The 21,505-nt window shown below is 41.3% G+C and overlaps 1 protein-coding gene across 2 annotated transcripts in view; it reads right to left on the reverse strand.

The window, feature by feature from the left end:
• The window catches only part of LOC149457498 (potassium channel subfamily T member 2), a 1,188,731-nt gene that overhangs the window by 852,389 nt on the left and 314,837 nt on the right, over window positions 1-21,505 (reverse strand). For both annotated transcript variants that reach the window (XM_089683639.1, XM_089683638.1), the window contains exon 2: window positions 3,456-3,535. In XM_089683639.1, coding sequence (XP_089539765.1) covers window positions 3,456-3,535 — 80 coding nt within the window. The remainder of the gene's footprint in view (window positions 1-3,455; window positions 3,536-21,505) is intronic.

Below are 21,505 nucleotides of genomic sequence, written 5' to 3' on the forward strand. Positions count from 1 at the left end.
TACTGAGTTGTTCGACCGCCTTAAGGGAGCAACAGTATTTACCAAACTTGACCTTAGGGCGGCGTACAACCTCGTACGGATCAAACAGGGGGATGAATGGAAGACCGCGTTTAACACCAGAACCGGTCACTACGAATACCTGGTGATGCCCTTCGGGTTGTGTAACGCGCCCGCAGTTTTTCAGGAATTCATAAATGATGTCCTTCGCGACTTGTTGCAGCAGTGCGTGGTAGTTTACTTGGATGACATCCTGGTTTACTCTGCCTCCATGGAGTCCCATATCCAGGATGTCAAGCAGGTGCTGCAACGATTACGTGAGAACAAACTTTTTTGTAAACTTGAGAAGTGCGAATTCCATCGATCCCAAGTTGCCTTTTTAGGCTACATCATTTCTGCGGAGGGATTCTCCATGGACCCTCAAAAGGTTTCGGCGGTTCTGCAGTGGCCTCATCCCAATGGTCTTCGGCCCATTCAGCGCTTTTTGGGTTTTGCCAACTACTATCGGAAGTTCATCCGGAACTTCTCCACGCTGGCAAAGCCTCTCTCAGACCTAACCAAGAAGGGCAGTAATCCTCACGAGTGGCCACCCGAGGCCATCGTAGCGTTCGAGGCTCTGAAATCCGCCTTCGCGTCGGCTCTGATACTGTCTCATCCCAATCCTGGATTGCCCTTCGTCCTTGAGGTTGATGCATCCGAGACGGGAGTAGGCGCTCTCCTGTCTCAACGTCGGTCGCCCGATGGACCCCTACTTCCCTGTGGGTTCTACTCCAGGAAGCTTTCCTCTGCAGAGTGCAACTACCAGATTGGAGATAGGGAGTTGTTGGCAATCATTCTGGCTCTCAAGGAATGGAGGCACCTGCTCGAGGGCTCCGCGGTTCCGGTCCTCATTCTTACCGATCATAAGAACCTGACTTATCTTTCGGAGGTCAAAAGATTGACACCCCGCCAGGCCAGATGGGCTCTGTTCTTGTCACGCTTCAACTATGTGGTTTCATATTTGCCTGGTTCCAAGAATGTCAGGGCTGATGCGTTATCACGGCAATACTCTGAGTTGTCCAGGGAAGACTCTAAGCCAATCTCAGTTATTCCTCCAGATCAGATCCTGGCTGCCATTCGCACCAGTCTGACCTCTCCTCTTGGGGAGCAGATTTTGGCGGCTCAATCTGATGCTCCCCCTGGGAAGCCGGAGGGTAGATGTTTTGTACCCGAGGGATTGCGCACCCGCCTGCTACGTACCTACCATAACGCCAAAACTGCCGGGCATCCGGGGAAGAACCAGCTGTGTTGGGTCGTCTCTCACTTATTCTGGTGGCCAACTCTCCGTGCCGACATTGCCTCTTATGAAGTGGCATGTTCGATCTGTGCCCAGAATAAGTCTCCACGGCATCTCCCTTTGGGTCTTCTGCAACCCATTCCCAATGGGGAGCGTCCTTGGTCACACCTAGGTATGGACTTTATTGTAGATCTCCCGGTGTCTCGGGGTCATACGGTCATCCTCATGATCGTCGATCGGTTTTCCAAGATGTGCCATTGCATTCCACTCAGGAAATTACCAACAGCGCAAGAACTGGCCACGGTCTTTTCCAGGGAGATTTTTCGCCTGCATGGGTTGCCTAAGGTGATTGTCTCGGACCGCGGGAGTCAGTTTGTGTCCAGATTCTGGCGCGCCTTCTGCTCCCAGTTGGGTATTAGTCTCTCCTTTTCCTCAGCCTACCAGCCGCAGTCCAATGGGGCTGCGGAGCGTTCCAATCAGGCCTTAGAACAATTCCTTCGGTGTTATATTTCAGACCATCAGGACGATTGGGCCGATCTCCTGCCTTGGGCAGAGTTTGCCAGGAACTCAGCGGTCAACTCCTCCTGCGGGATGTCGCCCTTCATGGCCAACTATGGGTTCCAACCCGCGGTATTACCTGAGAGGTTCTCACCACAGGACATTCCGGCTGTGGAGAACCATCTTGCTGCCCTGCGTTCTTTATGGGGGCAGATCCAGAGGGCCTTGAGGGACTCAGCTCAGCGCCAGAAGTTCCAGGCTGATCGCAGACGGTTGCCCGCTCCTTCATACCAGGTCGGCGATCGGGTGTGGTTGTCTACTCGCAACCTCAATCTTCGGGTGCCCACACCCAAACTAGCTCCCCGTTTTGTCGGTCCTTTCCGCATTCTCCGCAAAGTGAATCCGGTGGCCTATGCCCTTGCCCTTCCGTCTGGGATGCGGATCTCCAATATCTGTCATGTTTCCCTGTTGAAACCTCTGATCTGCAATCGCTTCACTACCTCTCTGCCTCGGCCCCGTCCTGTCCGGGTTGACGGTCATGAGGAGTATGAAGTGAGCCTGGACTCTCGATTGGTGCGCGGTTGATTACAGTTCCTGGTTCATTGGCGCGGTTATGGTCCTGAGGAGCGTTCCTGGGTTCCTTCCACGGATGTCCATGCTCCTGCCCTCCTCCGCGCTTTTCATACCCGCTTTCCTCAGAAACCTTTTGTTGAGCCACGGAGGGGGAGGGGCCCTTGAGGAGGAGGTACTGTCAAGGTCCTACCTTTTCCCTGAGGTTATGTTACTCCATGTGCTGGCGTCCATCTTGGATTCTGCTGTGCATGGTGGGAATCCTTTTTATGCCTTCAGGTCTCTGAGGTCCACCCCCCAGAGGGGCGTGGCTGATGACATATAAGCCTGTGGCCCGCACATGCTCTTTGCACTTGTGTCTTGTGTCTTTGTGTTACTATTACTCTGTTCTGACTCTCGTGACTCTCCTGGTATTCTGATTCGGCTTGTGACTTGACTATTCTTTGTATTCTCCTTTGATCTGACCCTCTGTTGCTGAACCCGGCTCGTGACCTGTAATTCTCGTCTGCTGTCCTGTACTGTTTTGTCCTGTTGTTGTTGACCCCGGCCTGTCTGACTACTCTTTTGTCTCTTCCACCAGCTACACGCCATTGGCGGCGGCCATTACCGCAGCTGAGGTGTCTCGGGGGCCGCGACCTGATTCCTGGCTGCGTCAAGTCCATCCCCACCATCAGGGGCCCTGGTGAAGGGCAGCCTGGGACTTAGACTCTGCGCCCTGAGGGACTTCGGTCTGTGGGTGGTGGTTGTCGTCAGCCAGTGCGTTACATTGTTAGGCCTGCCTGTCCGTTCCTCGGCTCCTGCCCTGACAGGTGTGCTAAAGGCAAAAAGACTGTGCACTTCTCAAATGCAGTTGCTCCAGAACTTAGTAAATGAGGAGAGCTCTGCTGACTTCCATCATCCAATCATGTGCACGCAAAAATGCAGGTTTTCTTTTTTTTTTTCTTGTGTGTGATTGGCTATTCTTTGCAAACTGAAGCTTCCCCTCATTTACTAACCTCCAGAGCAACTGCACTTGCAGAGTACAACTGCATTTGCAAAGTGCACAGTCTGCCTTTATTAAATCAGCCCCATTGGATGTCCTATATTTACTTACAAACATTTTAAAAGTACTTACTTGATCTTTGGTTTTTAATGAAGAAAAGCTTCAATCTTTCTTTAAAGGTGTTTTCATTCACATAAAATTCTACTTGAACCCTGCAAACAAAACATAAAAATATAAAATATACTGCAAACAATGTCTGATACATTAACTTTTCATTCAGTTCAATGATTGTGAGAGCACTGTAGCATCAAGTCTTCTTTATTCTCTTTACATTTTACCTTCACTAGAGAGGAGCTAAATGTCAAAACCTGAATACTTCAAAAAGTGTCACAAGAATATCTTCTCAAAGCTACACTTAGATGAAAAAAAAAAGATATTTTTGTAGCACCTATTTTCTTAGTTATACATTGATCCCTTCTTTCTCTGATAACTGCTGGGTAAAACAGGCATTATGGTAACATAATTAGAATTACAATGTGTGACACATAATGCTATTGGCACCATAAAGAATCTATTTCTGTGAAGAAGTATACTTCAGGGGGTTCTCAATTTTCACCAGGGTTACATTTGAGCAATGCATTTGTATTTCATATTTTCCTTAAATGGAATATTTATTTCTCCACTTAAAGTAACTGCATTTTTTAGAATTACATTCCCTACAATTTATTTTTATCCTCGAAAACTGAATGATAAAGCCTGACATATACAGTACTAAAGCTGGCCATAGACAGAGCAATTTTCTTTCCTGCAGTCACGTGTTGCAGGAAAGAAAATTGCTCAATTCCTCCATCAGCATAGTCAGTAATGGGGGAATCTCTCTAAACCCGAAGAACACAGTGATTATTGCTAACGGCTATAATAGCCACTGGCAATAATCGCATGTAAAATCCAACAGACTGACTGTACCAAAGTTGATGGATCAATCAGCTTGGGTACATTTAGCCTGCCCATGCGGGGTTCAAATCTGAATTGGCCAAGATTTGAACCGTCTATCGCCGACTTAAGTTGTGCCTGACAGAAAATGTAAAATGGCAATGAAAACAAATTTAATCTATCCACCAGTCACTCTCAGTGATTCTTCATAAATACAGTGGAATACAATAATGGATGTTCACGAGAGACAACACCTCATTCTGTTCTCCTGATCATGTTCCTTTGTGCTCCAGCATGCCTGTTGCTCTTTTGTGATTTATATTATTACAAGTGGTAGTGTTCAATTTAAACCAAATATTTAATTTGGAATAAGGAGTGCAATATATATTTGCAGTGCATTCTCATTGATAGCTATGCCTAGAAAATGTCAGCCAATGTAGCAGTAAGCAAAATCTATGAAAAGTAAAAACTTTTTTTGTAGGATCCAATAAAAATGTAACTACTGTACTAGAGACCCTTTCAAAATGATTTATAAATGCAATTAAAAAGCACATTTTGACTACCCATTGTGAGGCACTGGCCTGCAGGGTTATGGACATTGTATATGTGTAACCTAAGTTTCTCACCTATGCATAGTGAATGACCTTAGGGTTTATGACTGATGGAGAAAATATACTAAAGGAGATTTACTAAAACTGGTGCATATAGAATCTGGTGCAGCTGTGCATAGTAGACAATCAGCTTCTAACTTCATCTTGTTCAATTAAGCTTTGACAATAAAACCTGGAAGCTGTGGTTACTATGAAGATTCTGTGTGTGCACCACTTTTTAGTAATTCCCCAATATTGGTTCACTCAGGATCTTAATACATTCTGTTCTGGGTCCTGAATCCTGAAGGTTTGGTAGAGCTTTGGGCAGTATAAAGCCTCCATTCTTAGCTGCACACAGACCTTTATATATGTGGACTGAATGATGCTCATGTCCTCGTTGCACTCAGTCTCTCTGTTGTGGGAGTCTGCTGCAGGGTGAAAAGGCTGCTTACTGAAAGAACACTAAAAATGGTACAAGTTCTGCCTGATTGTTTTGGGGGACCAGGAACTGACCCATTTATTCAGTAGTTTGAAGCAGATGTTATGTTTGTTTTATACTCTATACTTTCTGAACAAAACCTTTCTGTCTTGAAATTATGTTTGTTTACTGCCTTGTTGAATAAAGGTGCAGGACAAACCTGCTTAAACTGTCTCTGGGTGTCCCTGTCTCATGCATGGCTTACCGCTGCCAATACCAACTGAGCCTGTCCTGCTTATACCATGTACAAGATTTAAATTCTGTTGAGCTTTTTAAAATGCTTGAGAGGATCCAGCATGAAAATGGAAACGAGGGTGTAGAGCAGTTATGAACAAGTTGGTTTGACAAAGTGAATCACTAGATTGCATTTGAATTTTTTTTTCTCCAGTATAAATGTGTGCTGATTTGTAAAGCAGAAAATCATTCAAATTATAAGTCATAACTTTAACAGCAGGACAGTCATTTTCAGAAACAGGATAGCAGTTAAAATAACTCAGAACCAATGAGTTATGGGGGTATATGCAAAAAAAAAGTACAGAGCTTCACAGCTTCACAGCTTGGTTGGCATTAATGTTGAATAAAGCCAGGCTTGTGGGTCATGTCACACTAAGAAGATTAAATAAAAATGCACTGAAAAAAATACAGCAGCATGTCCCCTCAAATATACACCATGTTTATTCCAATCCTATGAACTTTAGTATCAAGTAGATGCTTAAAATGGACCTAGCATCAGACATGTTACATCCAGGTAATGATTACCAGTCAAAGAACTTCCTGTTAGGGGGTGATTACCTCAGACGGTAGCACCCCTTCATCACCCCCCCCCCCCACTAATGCTGATAAACAAACTAGACACAATGGGGTGTGTATACTGTAAGATATGGATGATATAAAAGGTACAAACAGATTTGCAAGTATGAACGAATGCACAGTTTTTAATTTTCAGTTTTAGTGTGCTTGCATAAAAAATACTTTAGTCCTGCTTTAAGAACCAATTTCACTTTCAATAAATTTTCATTGAAAAAGTTTTGATTTTAGAAAAACACAAATGCGACCACTATCATGCGTACAGACAGAAATAGAATAATAAGAGGTAATAGATCAAAAGCAGTCATGCACAGAAAAAACATACATAAAATTGTCGACAATGTAAATGATATGTTGAAAAAAGTACATCATCGATATCGTGTCAATAAATCAGTGTAAAGAATGGTTGAGGGACTATACACCTATTGCCTAATATTCGACAGTAAGTCGAGAATAGTAGCAGCGTTTAAAATACACAAAGTATATAGTCGAACCAAGAAATACATGGAACACATCATAAATCATCCTTGTGGGAGAGCCAATAAATAAAAAAAAAAAGGGAAGAAGGAAAGGGGGAAAACAAGAATAGATCAAACAGAACGTCAAAAGCGTTTGAACCTGGGCTGTGGAATCTCCAAAGTTATAGCAAAGTAAAATATTAAGTAAGATATTGTAGGAAGGGTGTGTTGAATCCATGGAGTCCATGTTTTAAGGAATCTCTCATGGGTATCTGAATGAATGCTAGAGAATTTTCTATTAACAAGGAAGGACCACTTTCAATAAAGGAACCTTGGAAAATGTTACTCCCTCTCAAAAATGTTACCACTTGACTGATAATCACAAATTATGAATAAATGGAATACACTAATTTATTAACTAAAAATTAAATTGTTCAAAATCCAGCCTTATAGAGATTCTGTATTATTACTCGATCATGGGATACTGATAGATTTCTAATCCCCATGTTGTGATTTTATTGACTTCATTCATTCAATAAAGAAACACAGAAATGCAGCAGCACTTCTTACCAAATTTAAACCCTCAAGTAATTTTTAGATGAAGAGAAAACATGTAATTGTAGAGATGACAGAAGACATACTTTGTTTTTTCTTTTCAATTAATGTGTATGCTTAATATTGATACAAAAAGGTGAACAAGTGCATAATTTGCACATAGTCCAATACAGATTCCCATATCACCTCCAGGTCCCTAAGGGTGTGAAAGCCTATGGTGATTGGACTTTCAAAATGAAATCCACTGTACTGACCATGCCCATTTAAAACTACACCCACAAAACTCAACCCCCTATTCATAGCCAAAATCACACCCACATTTTTATCATACTCTCATATAAATGATATTACACTTTTGAAACAAAATCAAAATCAGAAAATGTATTATATATCAAAAATATCTATTTAAAAGATAAACATTCAAGATATATAGAGAAAATAAACATATTTCAAATAAGAAGCACAAAGCACAAAGATATGGATGCATAGTTAGGAGGGACACATTAAAAATATCAAAAAGAAAAACGTATTGCATTTAGTGGTTCGCCCACTAAATTCCTGAAGGCATGGCCTGTTTTTTTTGGTCTTTCTGTTTGTCTTTACATTGTAAAAAAAACAGCAATCATTACGCGCCACCAAAATAAAACTCTATCTCTCTCAAAAAAGGTATAAAATTAATTTATGTATAGTATTGCATCAGCAAGTATTTGTCAGTCTAACAATCAAAGCACTGCAATTTAAAAAATGTTCTGGTAATGAATGGATATTACAGGCCAGTACTCAAGTGGTATTAAACCCAAAACCAAACGTTTAGCAAAGACTTCCAGGGGAGGAAAAAAATGTGAGTGCATGAGGCCTTAGAGTGCCCCCACTCTGGATGAAGGAGCACATGGGCACCATTGAACAGCAGCATTGCCAGTCTGGGGGGAAGGGATTGTTAAGCCTGGTACATATAGGAAGGTTTTGTTCAAATTAGACAGATCGCTGTACTAAAAAATTATGTTAAGGCAGCGGTCTCCCCTGCTGTGCTATTGTGTTCTGACAGGAAGATGGGCCCCCCTCCAGAACACACCATTGGCTACAAGTACTGATTGGATGCCGGCGACCTGCAGGTTTTCAAACATGCACGTTCGGCAGAAGCCTGTTGTGAGATTGGCTTTTGCAGGACAAGCAGCTGTACACATGAGTTGAAAGTCATCCTATTTCTACTATAACGGCTTATTTCAGCTGATATTTGGTCCATGTGTATGGAGCTTTAGATGTACTAGCAAATTTGGATACACTAACAAATTGAACCCAAACTCCAGCTCACACTGCAGTTACAGTTTCCTTTTCATTTGGGATAAAGGGTTTACTGTACATAAATAAATAAAACCTGATAATTGTAAGCACCCCTGTCAGTGGTAAATGGTTTTTCTCAACAATCTAACTGCTACATTTGCAGGAGAGCTTGTTCTTTTGAAAAATAACAGACTTACTGGCCAGATCAGCAAGTGAAAACAAAGGAATAAAAACTTAAAAAACAAAACAAATGCAGCCACTGCATCTAAGAATTGGTAAACTGTAAAATAATGTTTGCTTTTGGGTATAATACAGCTTTAAAGTGCATAATTTGTAGTCTAACTAGATATATAAAGACATGAGAGCTTAAATATTCTCTTGTATTTATAAAGCAGAGACATACTATATAAAATTATCCAAATTAGCTGTTGCACTGAAAAAGCTTATATTCTACCATCATGTTCCTACCAAACTCTAAGGTCAATATGGAAAGGTGGAAGAAATAAGAGTATTTAGTTACAAAGTAGTTGTGGCACGACATCTATGATAGGAAGAGCTGGGCAGAAAGGGTGCATGTGGCAGCAACTCAGTTCTATTAACCCGCACTGTGCCAGGATATTATGGTGGCAGGGGTGTGGGGAGGGGGACATCAGAGGACAGAAGATTTCTACAGAACTAGATGACAGAAGCACAAGGGAGACACCACCCTGAATGTAAGAGATGTCCCTTGTCTTTTTTGTTTTGTTTTTTTTTTGGGGAGGTTTTTTTTTAGGTAACATAGGCAAAGCCACAATTCCAGAACCCCATGCGTATAGGTGTGTGTATGAACCACTTTTGCTAACACGGCCGCTGATAAGGCAGTGCAACCGGTCCGGTAGCACTGGACCTGGCCTCATCAGCCCAATAGGGGGGACCTGGGCAGCTTTACAGTGTTTTTGTGAAAAAAAACCACTTTCTAAATTCAACCCCCACTACTACTTGCTTAGCTGGGTGTACATTCGCATTTTCCTGGTCCCCTCTGTTGATCTGATAGTGAGCTCAGAGGACAGAATTTTTATTCATTTTCGGGTGGATGTACATACAATTCGCCCCACCTCCACATATTGCTGTCCTTGCTATTCAATTAGTTCCAACTGGCGGCCAACAGACGATGACCACTGCCTTCCCTGGCGGAGTGATCGTGTGATGCTCCACTCAGCTCCAGTCTTCTAGCTGACGCTGTGGAGAGGTAGATGTGAGGAGAGGTGGGCAGCGGCAGGCGGCTGACAGGGAGCAGAAGGATCCGGTATCATGCCTGTCAATGGGTGAATTTTTTACAGCTGAATAGAATGCTCTAACTGGACTCCTCTTATGATAATAACACACAGGCAGCAGTCGGCAGGTGCATGGCTCCCTGTTAGTTTGTCACATCACATGGCTGTTGGGTGCTGACTTTGTTAGCTTATGACCCATAAGGCCAGCATCTAACAGCCATGTGATGTGAGAGCAGAGCAGTCATGGACATAGCCCGCTCGGCTTTATGGGTGGCTGGTGTAAACAGAACAGCTGTCCGTTTACACCTGACTGCCCTCTGATCCAATCCATCCAGATGGAAGGGGATGTATCCCCTTCTGTTTTTTTTGTTAGTGGATCAGATTGTACGTAGGTGGGTGTAAATGGACACAAGTCCATTTACATCTGCTGCTCCACAGAGGTGAATGGATGGTCTAGTCAGTTCTTCCTGAGAGATGGACAAGCAGACTCGATCAGACCTATTACGGGAAACGGGCCTAATGATCAAGCACACAGTAAGATGCTACATTTCACTTGCAATTTGGGGGACAGTAATCAGGTGCAGCAGAGCTGTGTTTTTACAGCTCCCCCAACCACTCCCTTTAAGAGTATATCACACAAGCTTTCCAATTAGGACCGCCTGTTGGTTTTTCTTGTGGACCTGATTTAAACCTCCATGTAGGTTTATGGAAGTACAGATGTAAATGGACTTTTGTCTGTTTACACCCACCTACCTCCATGTCCACTTAGGTCCAGAAACAAAATGGAAAAGGACTGTTTCTTTTTCTATTTTTTCAGAATGAAACGTGACAGATCAGAGGCAGCCTGATGTAAATGGATACAGCTCAATTTACAGTCAGGTCCATAAATATTGGGACATGGACACAATTCTAACATTTTTGGCTCTATACACCACCACAATGGATTTGAAATGAATTGAACAAGATGTGCTTTAACTGCAGACTGTCAGCTTTAATTTGAAGGTATTTACATCCAAATCAAGTGAACGGTGTAGGAATTACAACAGTTTGCATATGTGCCTCCCACTTGTTAAGGGACCAAAAGTAATGGGACAATTGGCTTCTCAGCTGTTCCATGGCCAGGTGTGTGTTATCCCTCATTATCCCAATTACAATGAGCAGAGTTCATTTTAAGTGTGCTATTTCCATTTGGAATCTGTTTCTGTCAACTCTCAAGATGAGATCCAAAGAGCTGTCACTATCAGTGAAGCAAGCCATCATTAGGCTGAAAAAACAAAACAAACCCATCAGAGAGATAGCAAAAACATTAGGCGTGGCCAAAACAACTGTTTGGAACATTCTTAAAAAGAAGGAATGCACCGGTGAGCTCAGCAACACCAAAAGACACGGATGACCACGGAAAACAACTGTGGTGGATGAGCGAAGAATTCTTTCCCTGGTGAAGAAAACACCCTTCACAACAGTTGGCCAGATCAAGAACACTCTCCAGGAGGTAGGTGTATGTGTGTCAAAGTCAACAATCAAGAGAAGACTTCACCAGAGTGAATACAGAGGGTTCACCACAAGATGTAAACCATTGGTGAGCCTCAAAAACAGGAAGGCCAGATTAGAGTTTGCCAAACGACATCTAAAAAAGCCTTCACAGTTCTGGAACAACATCCTATGGACAGATGAGACCGAGATCAACTTGTACCAGAGTGATGGGAAGAGAAGAGTATGGAGAAGGAAAGGAACTGCTTATGATCCTAAGCATACCACCTCATCAGTGAAGCATGGTGGTGGTAGTGTCATGGCGTGGGCATGTATGGCTGCCAATGGAACTGGTTCTCTTGTATTTATTGATGATGTGACTGCTGACAAAAGCAGCCGGATGAATTCTGAAGTGTTTCGGGAATATTATCTGCTCATATTCAGCCAAATGCTTCACAACTCATTGGACGCCGCTTCACAGTGCAGATGGACAATGACTGAAAGCATACTGCAAAAGCAACCAAAGAGTTTTTTAAGGGAAAGAAGTGGAATGTTATGCAATGGCCAAGTCAATCACCTGACCTGAATCCGATTGAGCATGCATTTCACTTGCTGAGGACAAAACTGAAGGGAAAATGCCCCAAGAACAAGCAGGGACTGAAGACAGTTGCAGTAGAGGCCTGGCAGAGCATCACCAGGGATGAAACCCAGCGTCTGGTGATGTCTATGCGGTCCACACTTCAGGCTGTCATTGACTGCAAAGGATTTGTAACCAAGTATTAAAAAGTGAAAGTTTGATTTATGATTATTATTCTGTCCCATTACTTTTGGTCCCTTAACAAGTGGGAGGCACATATGCAAACTGTTGTCATTCCTACACCGTTCACCTGATTTGGATGTAAATACCCTCAAATTAAAGCTGACAGTCTGCAGTTGAAGCACATCTTGTTCTTTTCATTTCAAATCCATTGTGGTGGTGTATAGAGCCAAAAATGTTAGAATTGTGTCCATGTCCCAATATTTATGGATCTGACTGTACATCTCGCTACCCACAGAGCCATCACACTGCTTCATTCATCCCTTGAAGATACAGTTTCATTTGGGCAGGGTCAGGGGGTGGGGTCTGGGGTGGGCTAAGGGTGGGCTTTTGGGGTCCCATCAGGTAGACTGTACAGGGTCTCATGATTTCTAACAGCAGCCCTGGGGCCTGTGGATGTTGTGGAATGGCTAGGCAAGTAAAGATTCTCAGAAGTCCATTTACATCAGCCACTCCATAGAGGTGAATGGAGGGTCTAGACAGGTCTGCCTGCAAGATGGACAGGCAGACACGATCAGCCCTAACATGCAAAACGGGCCTAATGATCAAGCACACAGTAAGATACTACATTGCACTTGCATCTTGTGCAGCAGAGCTGTGTTGTTTACTGCCCCCAACTACTCCCCTTTAAGAGTATTTTACCCAAGCTTTCCAATTAGGGCCAACTGTCAGTTTTTTTTGTGGACCTGATTGAAAGCTCCATGTAGGTCTATGGGAGTACAGATGTGAATAGACTTTGTCCGTTTACACCCACCTACCTCCATGTCCACTAAAGTCCAGAAAAAATGGAAAAGGACTGTGCCCTTTTCTATTTTTTCAGAGCTAAACATAAGAGATCAGAGGAAGCCTGATGTCCATTTACACCAGGCTACCCACAGAGCCATCACAATCCTTTATTCATCCCTTGAAGACAAAGTTTTTTTGTCTTTAAAGCATTGTTCTTAGGTGGGTGGGATAAGGGCCGGGCTTTTGGGGCCCCATCAGGTAGGCTGTACATGGCCCCATGATTTCTAACAGCAGCCCTGAATACAGTCATAATTGTGTTAAGTCAATAGAAAATACACATTTCATTACAAAAATACAGCTGCCCCAATATATCTTTAGCTAATCAGTATAAAGACTTTTTTTACTGCTTTATGGACAAAGGATGGTCAAGTGAAAAGAATTCATTTAATATTGCAAACTGTATGATACCACTGTTTGTGGTATCCATATATTCAGTTTTTTTTCTTCAGTCTCTATAAACAAGTGTAAATTCACACATAAAAAGTAATTCTATGGCCTGTTGAGTTAAGTATAGGAAAAAGCTGCAGATAAGCTCAAACCCTCAATTCACAGTGATTTCTTTCAAAGTGCAGATTATAGCTGATTAAAAGCCTTGCTTTTACGACTTATAACCTGCCATACTGTTTTTATGGAGTCAGCTTTAATTATGAAAATGACATGTCTAATGTCCCTATGGATAAATAAAGCACTGCAAGCAGTAATCTTTAAGACTGAGGAATAAAAACAGAGAACAATACTGGCAGCATTACAAGCACAAAAAGGTCTTGAATTATATCTTAAATTTTTAATGAAAGTTAAAAACCTGCTTAAGAGCACATTATAGTTGAAACTGTCAGAACACTAAAACGTAAATATAGGCTGTGTAAAAAATGATCTCATATTTTTGTATCAAGTAATTTCCAAAGTTAAAGAATCCTTATCAACATACTAAAACAATTAGCCTGTAGCACCCTTCATAAAACTAGGACCCTGTTAACTAAATATAGCACAGTGACTAAATGGTTAGCACTTCCGCCTGGCAGTACTCAGGTCACTGGTTCGTATCGCAACCATGGCACCACTTGCCTGGAGTTTGCATGTTCTCTCTGTGACTGCGTGGGTTTACTCTGAGTACTCTGGTTTCCTCCCACAATCCAAAGACATGCTGGTAGGTTAATTGGCTCCTGTCTAAATTGGCCCTAGTTAATGAATGTAAGTTAGGGACCTTAGATTGTACACCCCTTGAGGGTTAGGAACTGATGTGAATGTACAATATATATATGTAAAGCACTGTGTAAATTGACAGCGCTATATAAGTACTTGAAATAAATATTGCAACTTATGCCTCCAAAAGGGCATGCAGAGGGCAAAGAACAAATCATCACCATTACCTTTAGTCTTCGTCAGCTCTTCCCCATTACTGACTTACCATACCTTGTTTCTCTGCATGAAGGTGGCCATCTTGGTAGAGGTAGGACCTTGCTTTTTCATGGCAGAGGTTCCAGCAAGAAGAATAGTGAGTATAATACTGAAATCACCAAATCTCCCTTTAACCACTTGAGCTCCAGAAGGTTTTACCCTCTTCATGACCAGGGCGTTTTTGTGCTCTTCAGTGCTGCACCACTTTAATTGGAAATTGCGTAGTCATGCAACACTGTATGAAAATCATTATAATTTTTTCACAAATATAGAGCCTTCTTTTGATGGTATTTGATCTCCACTGGGTTTTTAATTTTTTTGCGATATGAACGAAAAAAGACCAAAAATGTTTTTTAGAAAATGATATTTTCTACTTTCTGTTATAAAACATTTCCCCCCTCCCCCTCAAAAAATTAAAAAATCTAATTTCTTCATAAATTAGGGCAAAATGCATTCTGCTACATATCTTTGGTAAAATAAAAATACCAATAAGTGTATATTAGTTGACTTGTGCTGAAGTTATACCAACTTCAAACTATGATGTATATACTGGAATTTACGTAGCTATGACACTATTCTAGTAATGCCGGTGATCAGCAACTTGTAGTTGGTCTGCGATAGTGTGGCAGGCAATCTGGCGCTAGCTGACTTTGGCTGGAAGGTAGATTAATTGACTGACACTGACATCAATAGTGACAATAATACAGCAATCAATGCTAATACTATACACTGTTGCTGTACTAATGACAATGTGTGTTATATGTGCTGCTTTTACTTTACTGTATGGCTGTTTATTCTCCCTGCTTTTCAGGGAGAATAAACAGCCAGAGCGCTGCTCCCTGTACACAGAGTTCTGTGTTTTGTAAACTATGTTTTGTAACTCCCAGTGGAGTTAGGAACTCATGGTTAATGTCCTCAAATGGGCAGTAATGCCGGAGATCCCACACTGCATATATACAGCCAAGAGGCTGTAGGCACAGGAATGCCTAGGAAGCTTCACATATCAGGATGTGCACTGTTATATTCCATTAGAAATTCCAGTTAAAATGTACATTTTTCAGGGTACTATTTAGCCATGATTAGCATTTCTAGATGTTACCTACAGTATAATGTAGCAAATGTTCACTTTTTAAGTTCAAATCTACGTTTTGCTTTTCAACTGGTGAACTGTTAAACTTCTGTTATCTTGAAGAGCTCAGGATGCTGCTATCTGATATTTTTGGGTATGGAGGACAGCTTGCCCTCACTGGGCATTGTTGTTTCTCCTGCTGACCCATACTACTGTGTCTTGCAGTTATGAGGGGCCAGCAAAAAAAAAACACAGCACCACATGCTGTCCCTCATACCCAGAAGTATCAGACAACAGTAGCACTCAGAGCTCTTAAAAATGCAAAGGTTTAACAGCTCACCACCCAAAAAGGCATATATAATATGGAACTCAAAAAGTAAAGATTTCCTGCGTCATAGAGAACATCCAGAAATGTTAGTTATGCCTAAGCAGTAGAGTAAAAGACTTACCTCTTATTTGGAATTACTGTATAAATATTATATACATAATATAACATATATAAATATTGGCCCCATGTGCTATACAATTCTATGGAAGACATCTACTTGATTAAAGATCACAAATATAAAATATGACTTGCAGCAGTGATGCTAGCATTAGCTCACATTGTCTTCTTTATCAAAGAATAAATAGTCACATTTTATCATGGTTTATGTGTTATGTTCTATCTGTTCTAACTATGCTTCTCTTAATATCGGTTTGTTTCTCTACATAATACTTGGCAATGTGAATAACAATTTATATATATATATATATTTTATAGTATTGGAACCAATATACCTTTGCATAATATGCTATGGTACCTCTTTTTTTATTGACCACTTCAGCTCCGAAAGGTTTTGACCCCTTCCTGACCAGGCCATTTTTTGCTATTCAGCACTGCGTTATTTCAGCTGGTAATTGCATGGTCATGCGATGCTGTACTCAAACAAAATTTGTGTCCTTTTTTTAAAAGTGTTTTCTTTTGGTGTTATTTGATCACCACTGGGTTTTTTATTTTTTGTGATATAAATGGAAAAAGACTGACAATTTTGAAAACAATATTTTCTGCTCTAAAAAAAAGTCCAATAAACTCAAAGTTATTCATAAATTTAGACCAAAATGTATTCTGCTACTTGTCTTTGGTCCAAAAAAAAAATCCCAATACGTATATATGAATTGGTTTATGTGAAAATTATAGCATCTACAAACTATGGTATAGATACTGGAATTTATGCAAGTTTTACTTTCTGACTACCTATCAGGGAAGTACAAAAATCCAAAATGACCCCTTTTTGGAAAGTAGACCCCCCCCCAAGGAATTTGCTGAGAGACATGTTGAGTCAATGAAAGATTTTATTTTTTGCCGCAAATCTTGGAAACGGACAATTTTTTTTTTTAACAAAAAGTTGTCACTGAAATGATATATTGCTCACGAGTGCAATGGGTACATGTGGAATAACACCCCAAACACATTCTGCTATTTCAGCTTCTAGTATGGGGATACCACATGTGACACTTTTTGGCAGCATAGCTACATATGGGCCCCAAAAATCCAATGATCGCCTCCAAGCTTTCAGAGGGCATATTTCCTCATGTCACTTCCTCACTAGCTATCACAGTTTCAGAGGAATAAGATACCAGGATAGTACAACCCCCCCCCCCCCCCCCCCCAGCTTTGCTACTGATCCCTTTTTATTTATAACAGCTTTGTTAATGTTGTGATCCATTCCGTTTACCAGGATCCACATTCCGCTGTGTCTGGTGGACACAGTAGTCACGGGAGAACGCTGCAGCTCGTCCAGTACAGTGCGGGCAAATGGACGGGAAGTGGTTAGACTTTGGGGGTCTTTTTTATCAACTTTTATTAAGTAGAAATTGGTGGTCCAAAAAAATTTGTATAGATACAGTATACCAAATTGTGTATTTAAAAAAATACATATAAGTACAAATAATAAGGGTAAGATTAAGGAAAGCATAAAAAACAAAACAATATAGAATGCCAATATCTATAATTAGAGATTTTGACACTATATGCTCAGGAAACCACTTCTGCAGAAGAGTCTACTATTCTTAAAGATTTAGACAGATTTTAAAGTTTATATTCCTATTAATTCCATGCTTTAATTGGCACAGTGAAATATATTAACACTGCTAATAATTTAATTGAAATAAAGCATGTCTTACAAATAACAGCAAATAAAAATGGTTCTCAATGCAGAAACTTCTAAGTATTAATCAAATATTCCAAGTAAAGAGCCATACAAACGATATGTATTTACCTTGCTACCTAATTGTCTCTAAAGATGAATATTAACATACCTCAGAAACCACATCTGCTGTTAATTTACTGAAGCTTTAAATGTAATATCTTTTTAAACAGATAGCTGGGTTTCAGGGAATATTTGCATATCAACAGCTGTGATTAATTATGTATTAAATATGCCTCATTGTCAGTGGGATTTATGCAGATACATTTCAATCTCCAGGAAGAGATTATTTAGTCAAATATTATATGCAATTCAAGGCTATTTAGTCTCTGAAATGTCATACATCAATTTTGCAAAAATCGCATGTTTGAATTTTTATTACTGATTTTTGTTTACTGGGGAAATGAAAAGTAGTCTCTGCATCACAGGCAACAACTGAAATGTTACTTTGTATTTCTCTGGTCAGTCTTCATGCATCAACTCCATCATGTTAAAATGTACGTTAGGTCAACTAATAAGTCATGTTTTATGATTCTGATGTCTCAAGGAAAGGGACCTTTCCATTTGACATTTCCTAAAACATTGTTAGCATGCACATATTCAGTGTTTTCTACAATTTAAAATATGTGGTTAGTTTTTCTACTTGTCCACGGTTGGGGGCCATAGATGTTAGAGGTTCAGTTTCCTCTGACATTTGTAGGATCAGATGATGGTTGGCCTGCCTATGAGGAACTTTTGTTCTGAGATCACTTTTGATAATACCGCCAACCACTGAATATAACCATCAGGGAAAATCTATTGAATAACCTGGAAGTTCTTGGATGAATTATTATTGCACCCCCCCCCCTTAATTGCTTACTTACTTTGTTGACTTGCTTTTTAGAAGTGTAGACCTGTTTATAAAATAATCCTTTTATATTGGTCAAAATGTTCAACTCTGACTCTGGCACACAGCCAAAACACTTAGGCAAGGTTCACATCTATGCATTTTTTTCAGAAACGCACTACAGTCGATTTAACATAGTTTCCTATGGGACGTTCCCAGTTATGCATTTTTTAGCCAATGCATTTTTGGAAAAGGTCAGGAACTTTTTTTAAATGCAACATGGTGCATTTTTGGTTCAGTAAACTTCAATGGACCTGCACCAAAAATGCAAGTGTTGCATTTTTGCTTCGTTTGCTCTTTTTTTTTGCTGCCAGCAGGTCTCCCCGCTTACAGCTAAGTGTGAAGAAAAGGAATTTGAGGTAAAAAACAGCATGGGGCTCCCACCTAATCCATATCTGGTCCTTCAGGTCTGGTTTTGAATTTTAAGGGGAACCCCATGCCAAAATAAAAGAAAAAAAACTGTGTGGGCCTCCCAAATCCATACCAGATCCTTAGGTCTGGTATGAATTTTGAGGTGATCCCCACGCCAATTTTTTTGAAAAAATGGCATGGGGTCCCCCCCAAAATCAATACTAGATCCTAGCCCCGCAGGTCAGGAAAGGGGGGGACAAGCGACTGCCCCCTTTGCACCATACTAGGCCACATGCCCTCAACATGGGGGGTGCTCACTCACCCAAAAAAGGTTGTGTAAATAAAAACAGGAGGCAGTTTTTTCATTGACCCAGCATGCCTCGATCAGTGAGGGGGTGGGGCTGCCCGGAGACATTGTCAGTTGGCCCTGTCACTTAGTTATTTAAGAACTGTCAGACAGTGAAAGCCTTCGTCGTGTGCAGAGCTTTTTTTTTTCTTAGGTCGGCAGTGGCGGCGTTCGTCGAGATTGGCACTGGATCTACTTGGAGGGACATTTATTTTTTATTTTTCAAATAAAGGACTTGTCAAAAGCTGCCTTCTGTTTTTATTTACACTACACAATTTTTTTGATGAATGATGTACCCCTATACTCATTCACATTAGAGGGCCAGGGTCTGAGGGCCCCCCTTGTTAAAGTGGGCTTCCAGATATCGATAATCCTCCCACCCACAGACTGCCACAACCACCAGCCAGGGTTGTGGGAAAGGGGCTCTTGTCCCCATCAACATGGGACAGAGTGCTTTGGAGGGGAGCCCCCCTGCCCCAAAGCACCACCCCATGTTGAGGGTATGTGCCTTGGTATGGTTCGGGGGGGGACACTCACTCCTCTTCTCCTTTCCTGACCTGCCAGGTTCGCACAAGAGTCTGGTATGGATTTTGGGTGGACACCATGCCATTTAAAAAAAAAAAATAGTGTGGGGTTCCCCTCAAATTTCATACCAGACCTGAGAGCCTGGTAAGGATTGGGAGGGACTCCCAGAAAGTTTTTAATTTTTTTTTTAATGCCGGCATTCAGCTGTCAGCGGGGAATCCCATTGACAGTTTATGAGTCATCGGTTGTTAAGGACACAGTGGCTGCATGCTCATTAACAACCAAAAAAGCAAACACAATACACATCAAAACTGCATCTAAAAAGCATGTTAAAAAATTAAAAACAGGCTGGAGAACTGCATCAAATGCAGCCGCATTGATGTGAACCTAGCCTTAAAGGATAAGTTCACCTTTTAGAAAAAAATATAGGATGTACAAGCAAGTAGATATACTGTATACTGACAGAAAGGACTAAGGACTACAAGCTGACAGCAGGGGCTGGTCTGACCATCGCATGTTACATGTTACACCCTAAATATGGGTGTAAAAATGTTACAAAAGGTGAACTTTTACTTTAAGAAGTATGTATAACCAAATGTTTATTTGGCTTTTTATTAGTCTTGGATAGAATAAGGAAGAGTTAAACCCTTATCAGGTTATTTTTGCTATATTGTGTCATGGGAGATTCACCTTCACTTTCAGTCTTGGAAGCACAAAGGAACTAAGAGGAACTCTCCACAAAGTGAGAGGAATTTTCCATCTTTGTTGATCTTGTTACCAGAACATTTGTAACCATTCCCCATTTGAAGATCTTCCCTTACTTTCAGGTGGCAGCTCTCTCTCATACACACATCATGCCGACCTCTCAGGTACAGATAACAGCACAAGTTCCTGTCATCTGTGCAAGAGTCCTACTGGCACATAGTGAGTCTTCACCCCTGACAGTCCTAAAACCTGAAATTTAGAAGCTCAAGCAGGGGACAGACCCCATGTCGGCTGTAGACTCCTCACAGTATGTGGCTCAGCCCCCATCACTAGAGGATTATCCAAACTCTGCTCAACCAGTATCCCTCTCTGATCTCATGGGCCAGCTTATCTCCTTCAGGAACACTTTACTCACAGATATGTCTAACTTGCTCCTGGACATTAAATCTACAGTACAAGATCTAAGCTCCAGTGTGTCTCACCCTGAATCCAAACTGAATGATGTATGTGCAGCCAACAATGATCAGAAGCTCACATTGACCACTCCTCAGAACTTCAAAGGATCTTTCCTAAGCTGGCTGACCTCAAAGATAGGTCACTTCGGAATATTATTAAATTCAGAGGTATTCCAGAAACTGTCACCCAGCCACTTCTGCATGATCACCTGTACCAACTGCTCTCTGCATTGGTCCCTGTTGCTTTGGACCAAGATCATATTATAGATCAAGAGCATAGGATCCCTAAACCAGATTACTTACCCTACATTGTCTGTAAAATTTTTCTGGTATATCCTTCATCATGGATCTATCCCAAGCCACCCTACAACACAGAAATAACTTTCAAACTATAACTGTCAGAAATACCAAGTGTTGGTATACTGTGAAACAGGCGTGACAAGAAATGAGTGGACTTACACAGAAAACACCAGGCATGAGTATGATATAAATAATGTGGTTTATTACAGGATAATGCCAGTAAAACTATAATATAGCACACATACACCAAGATAACCAAAACCCCAAGAACCTAAACCAGTGAAACGTAATGGGTGAGAGTGATCACTATAAATAAATTAAACCAGATAACCAAGCTAACTATATACAGATGGCAGAGTAAGACTAAAAGAGTAGTCAGTATTAATGCCAGGGTCATACATGGGAGGTCAGGCAGAAGGGAGCAGGGAGCAAGTTGGGACAGGGAAAGGTTATGCAGGAGCAGGAACAAGCAGGCAGGCAAGGGGTAAGGATGCAGGATCAGATGCAGGATACAGGACCACAGTTCAGGG

The sequence above is a fragment of the Staurois parvus genome, unplaced genomic scaffold, assembly GCF_062004578.1.
Source record: "Staurois parvus isolate SC_StPar_1 unplaced genomic scaffold, SC_StPar_1.0 ptg000318l, whole genome shotgun sequence".
NCBI lineage: Eukaryota > Metazoa > Chordata > Amphibia > Anura > Ranidae > Staurois > Staurois parvus.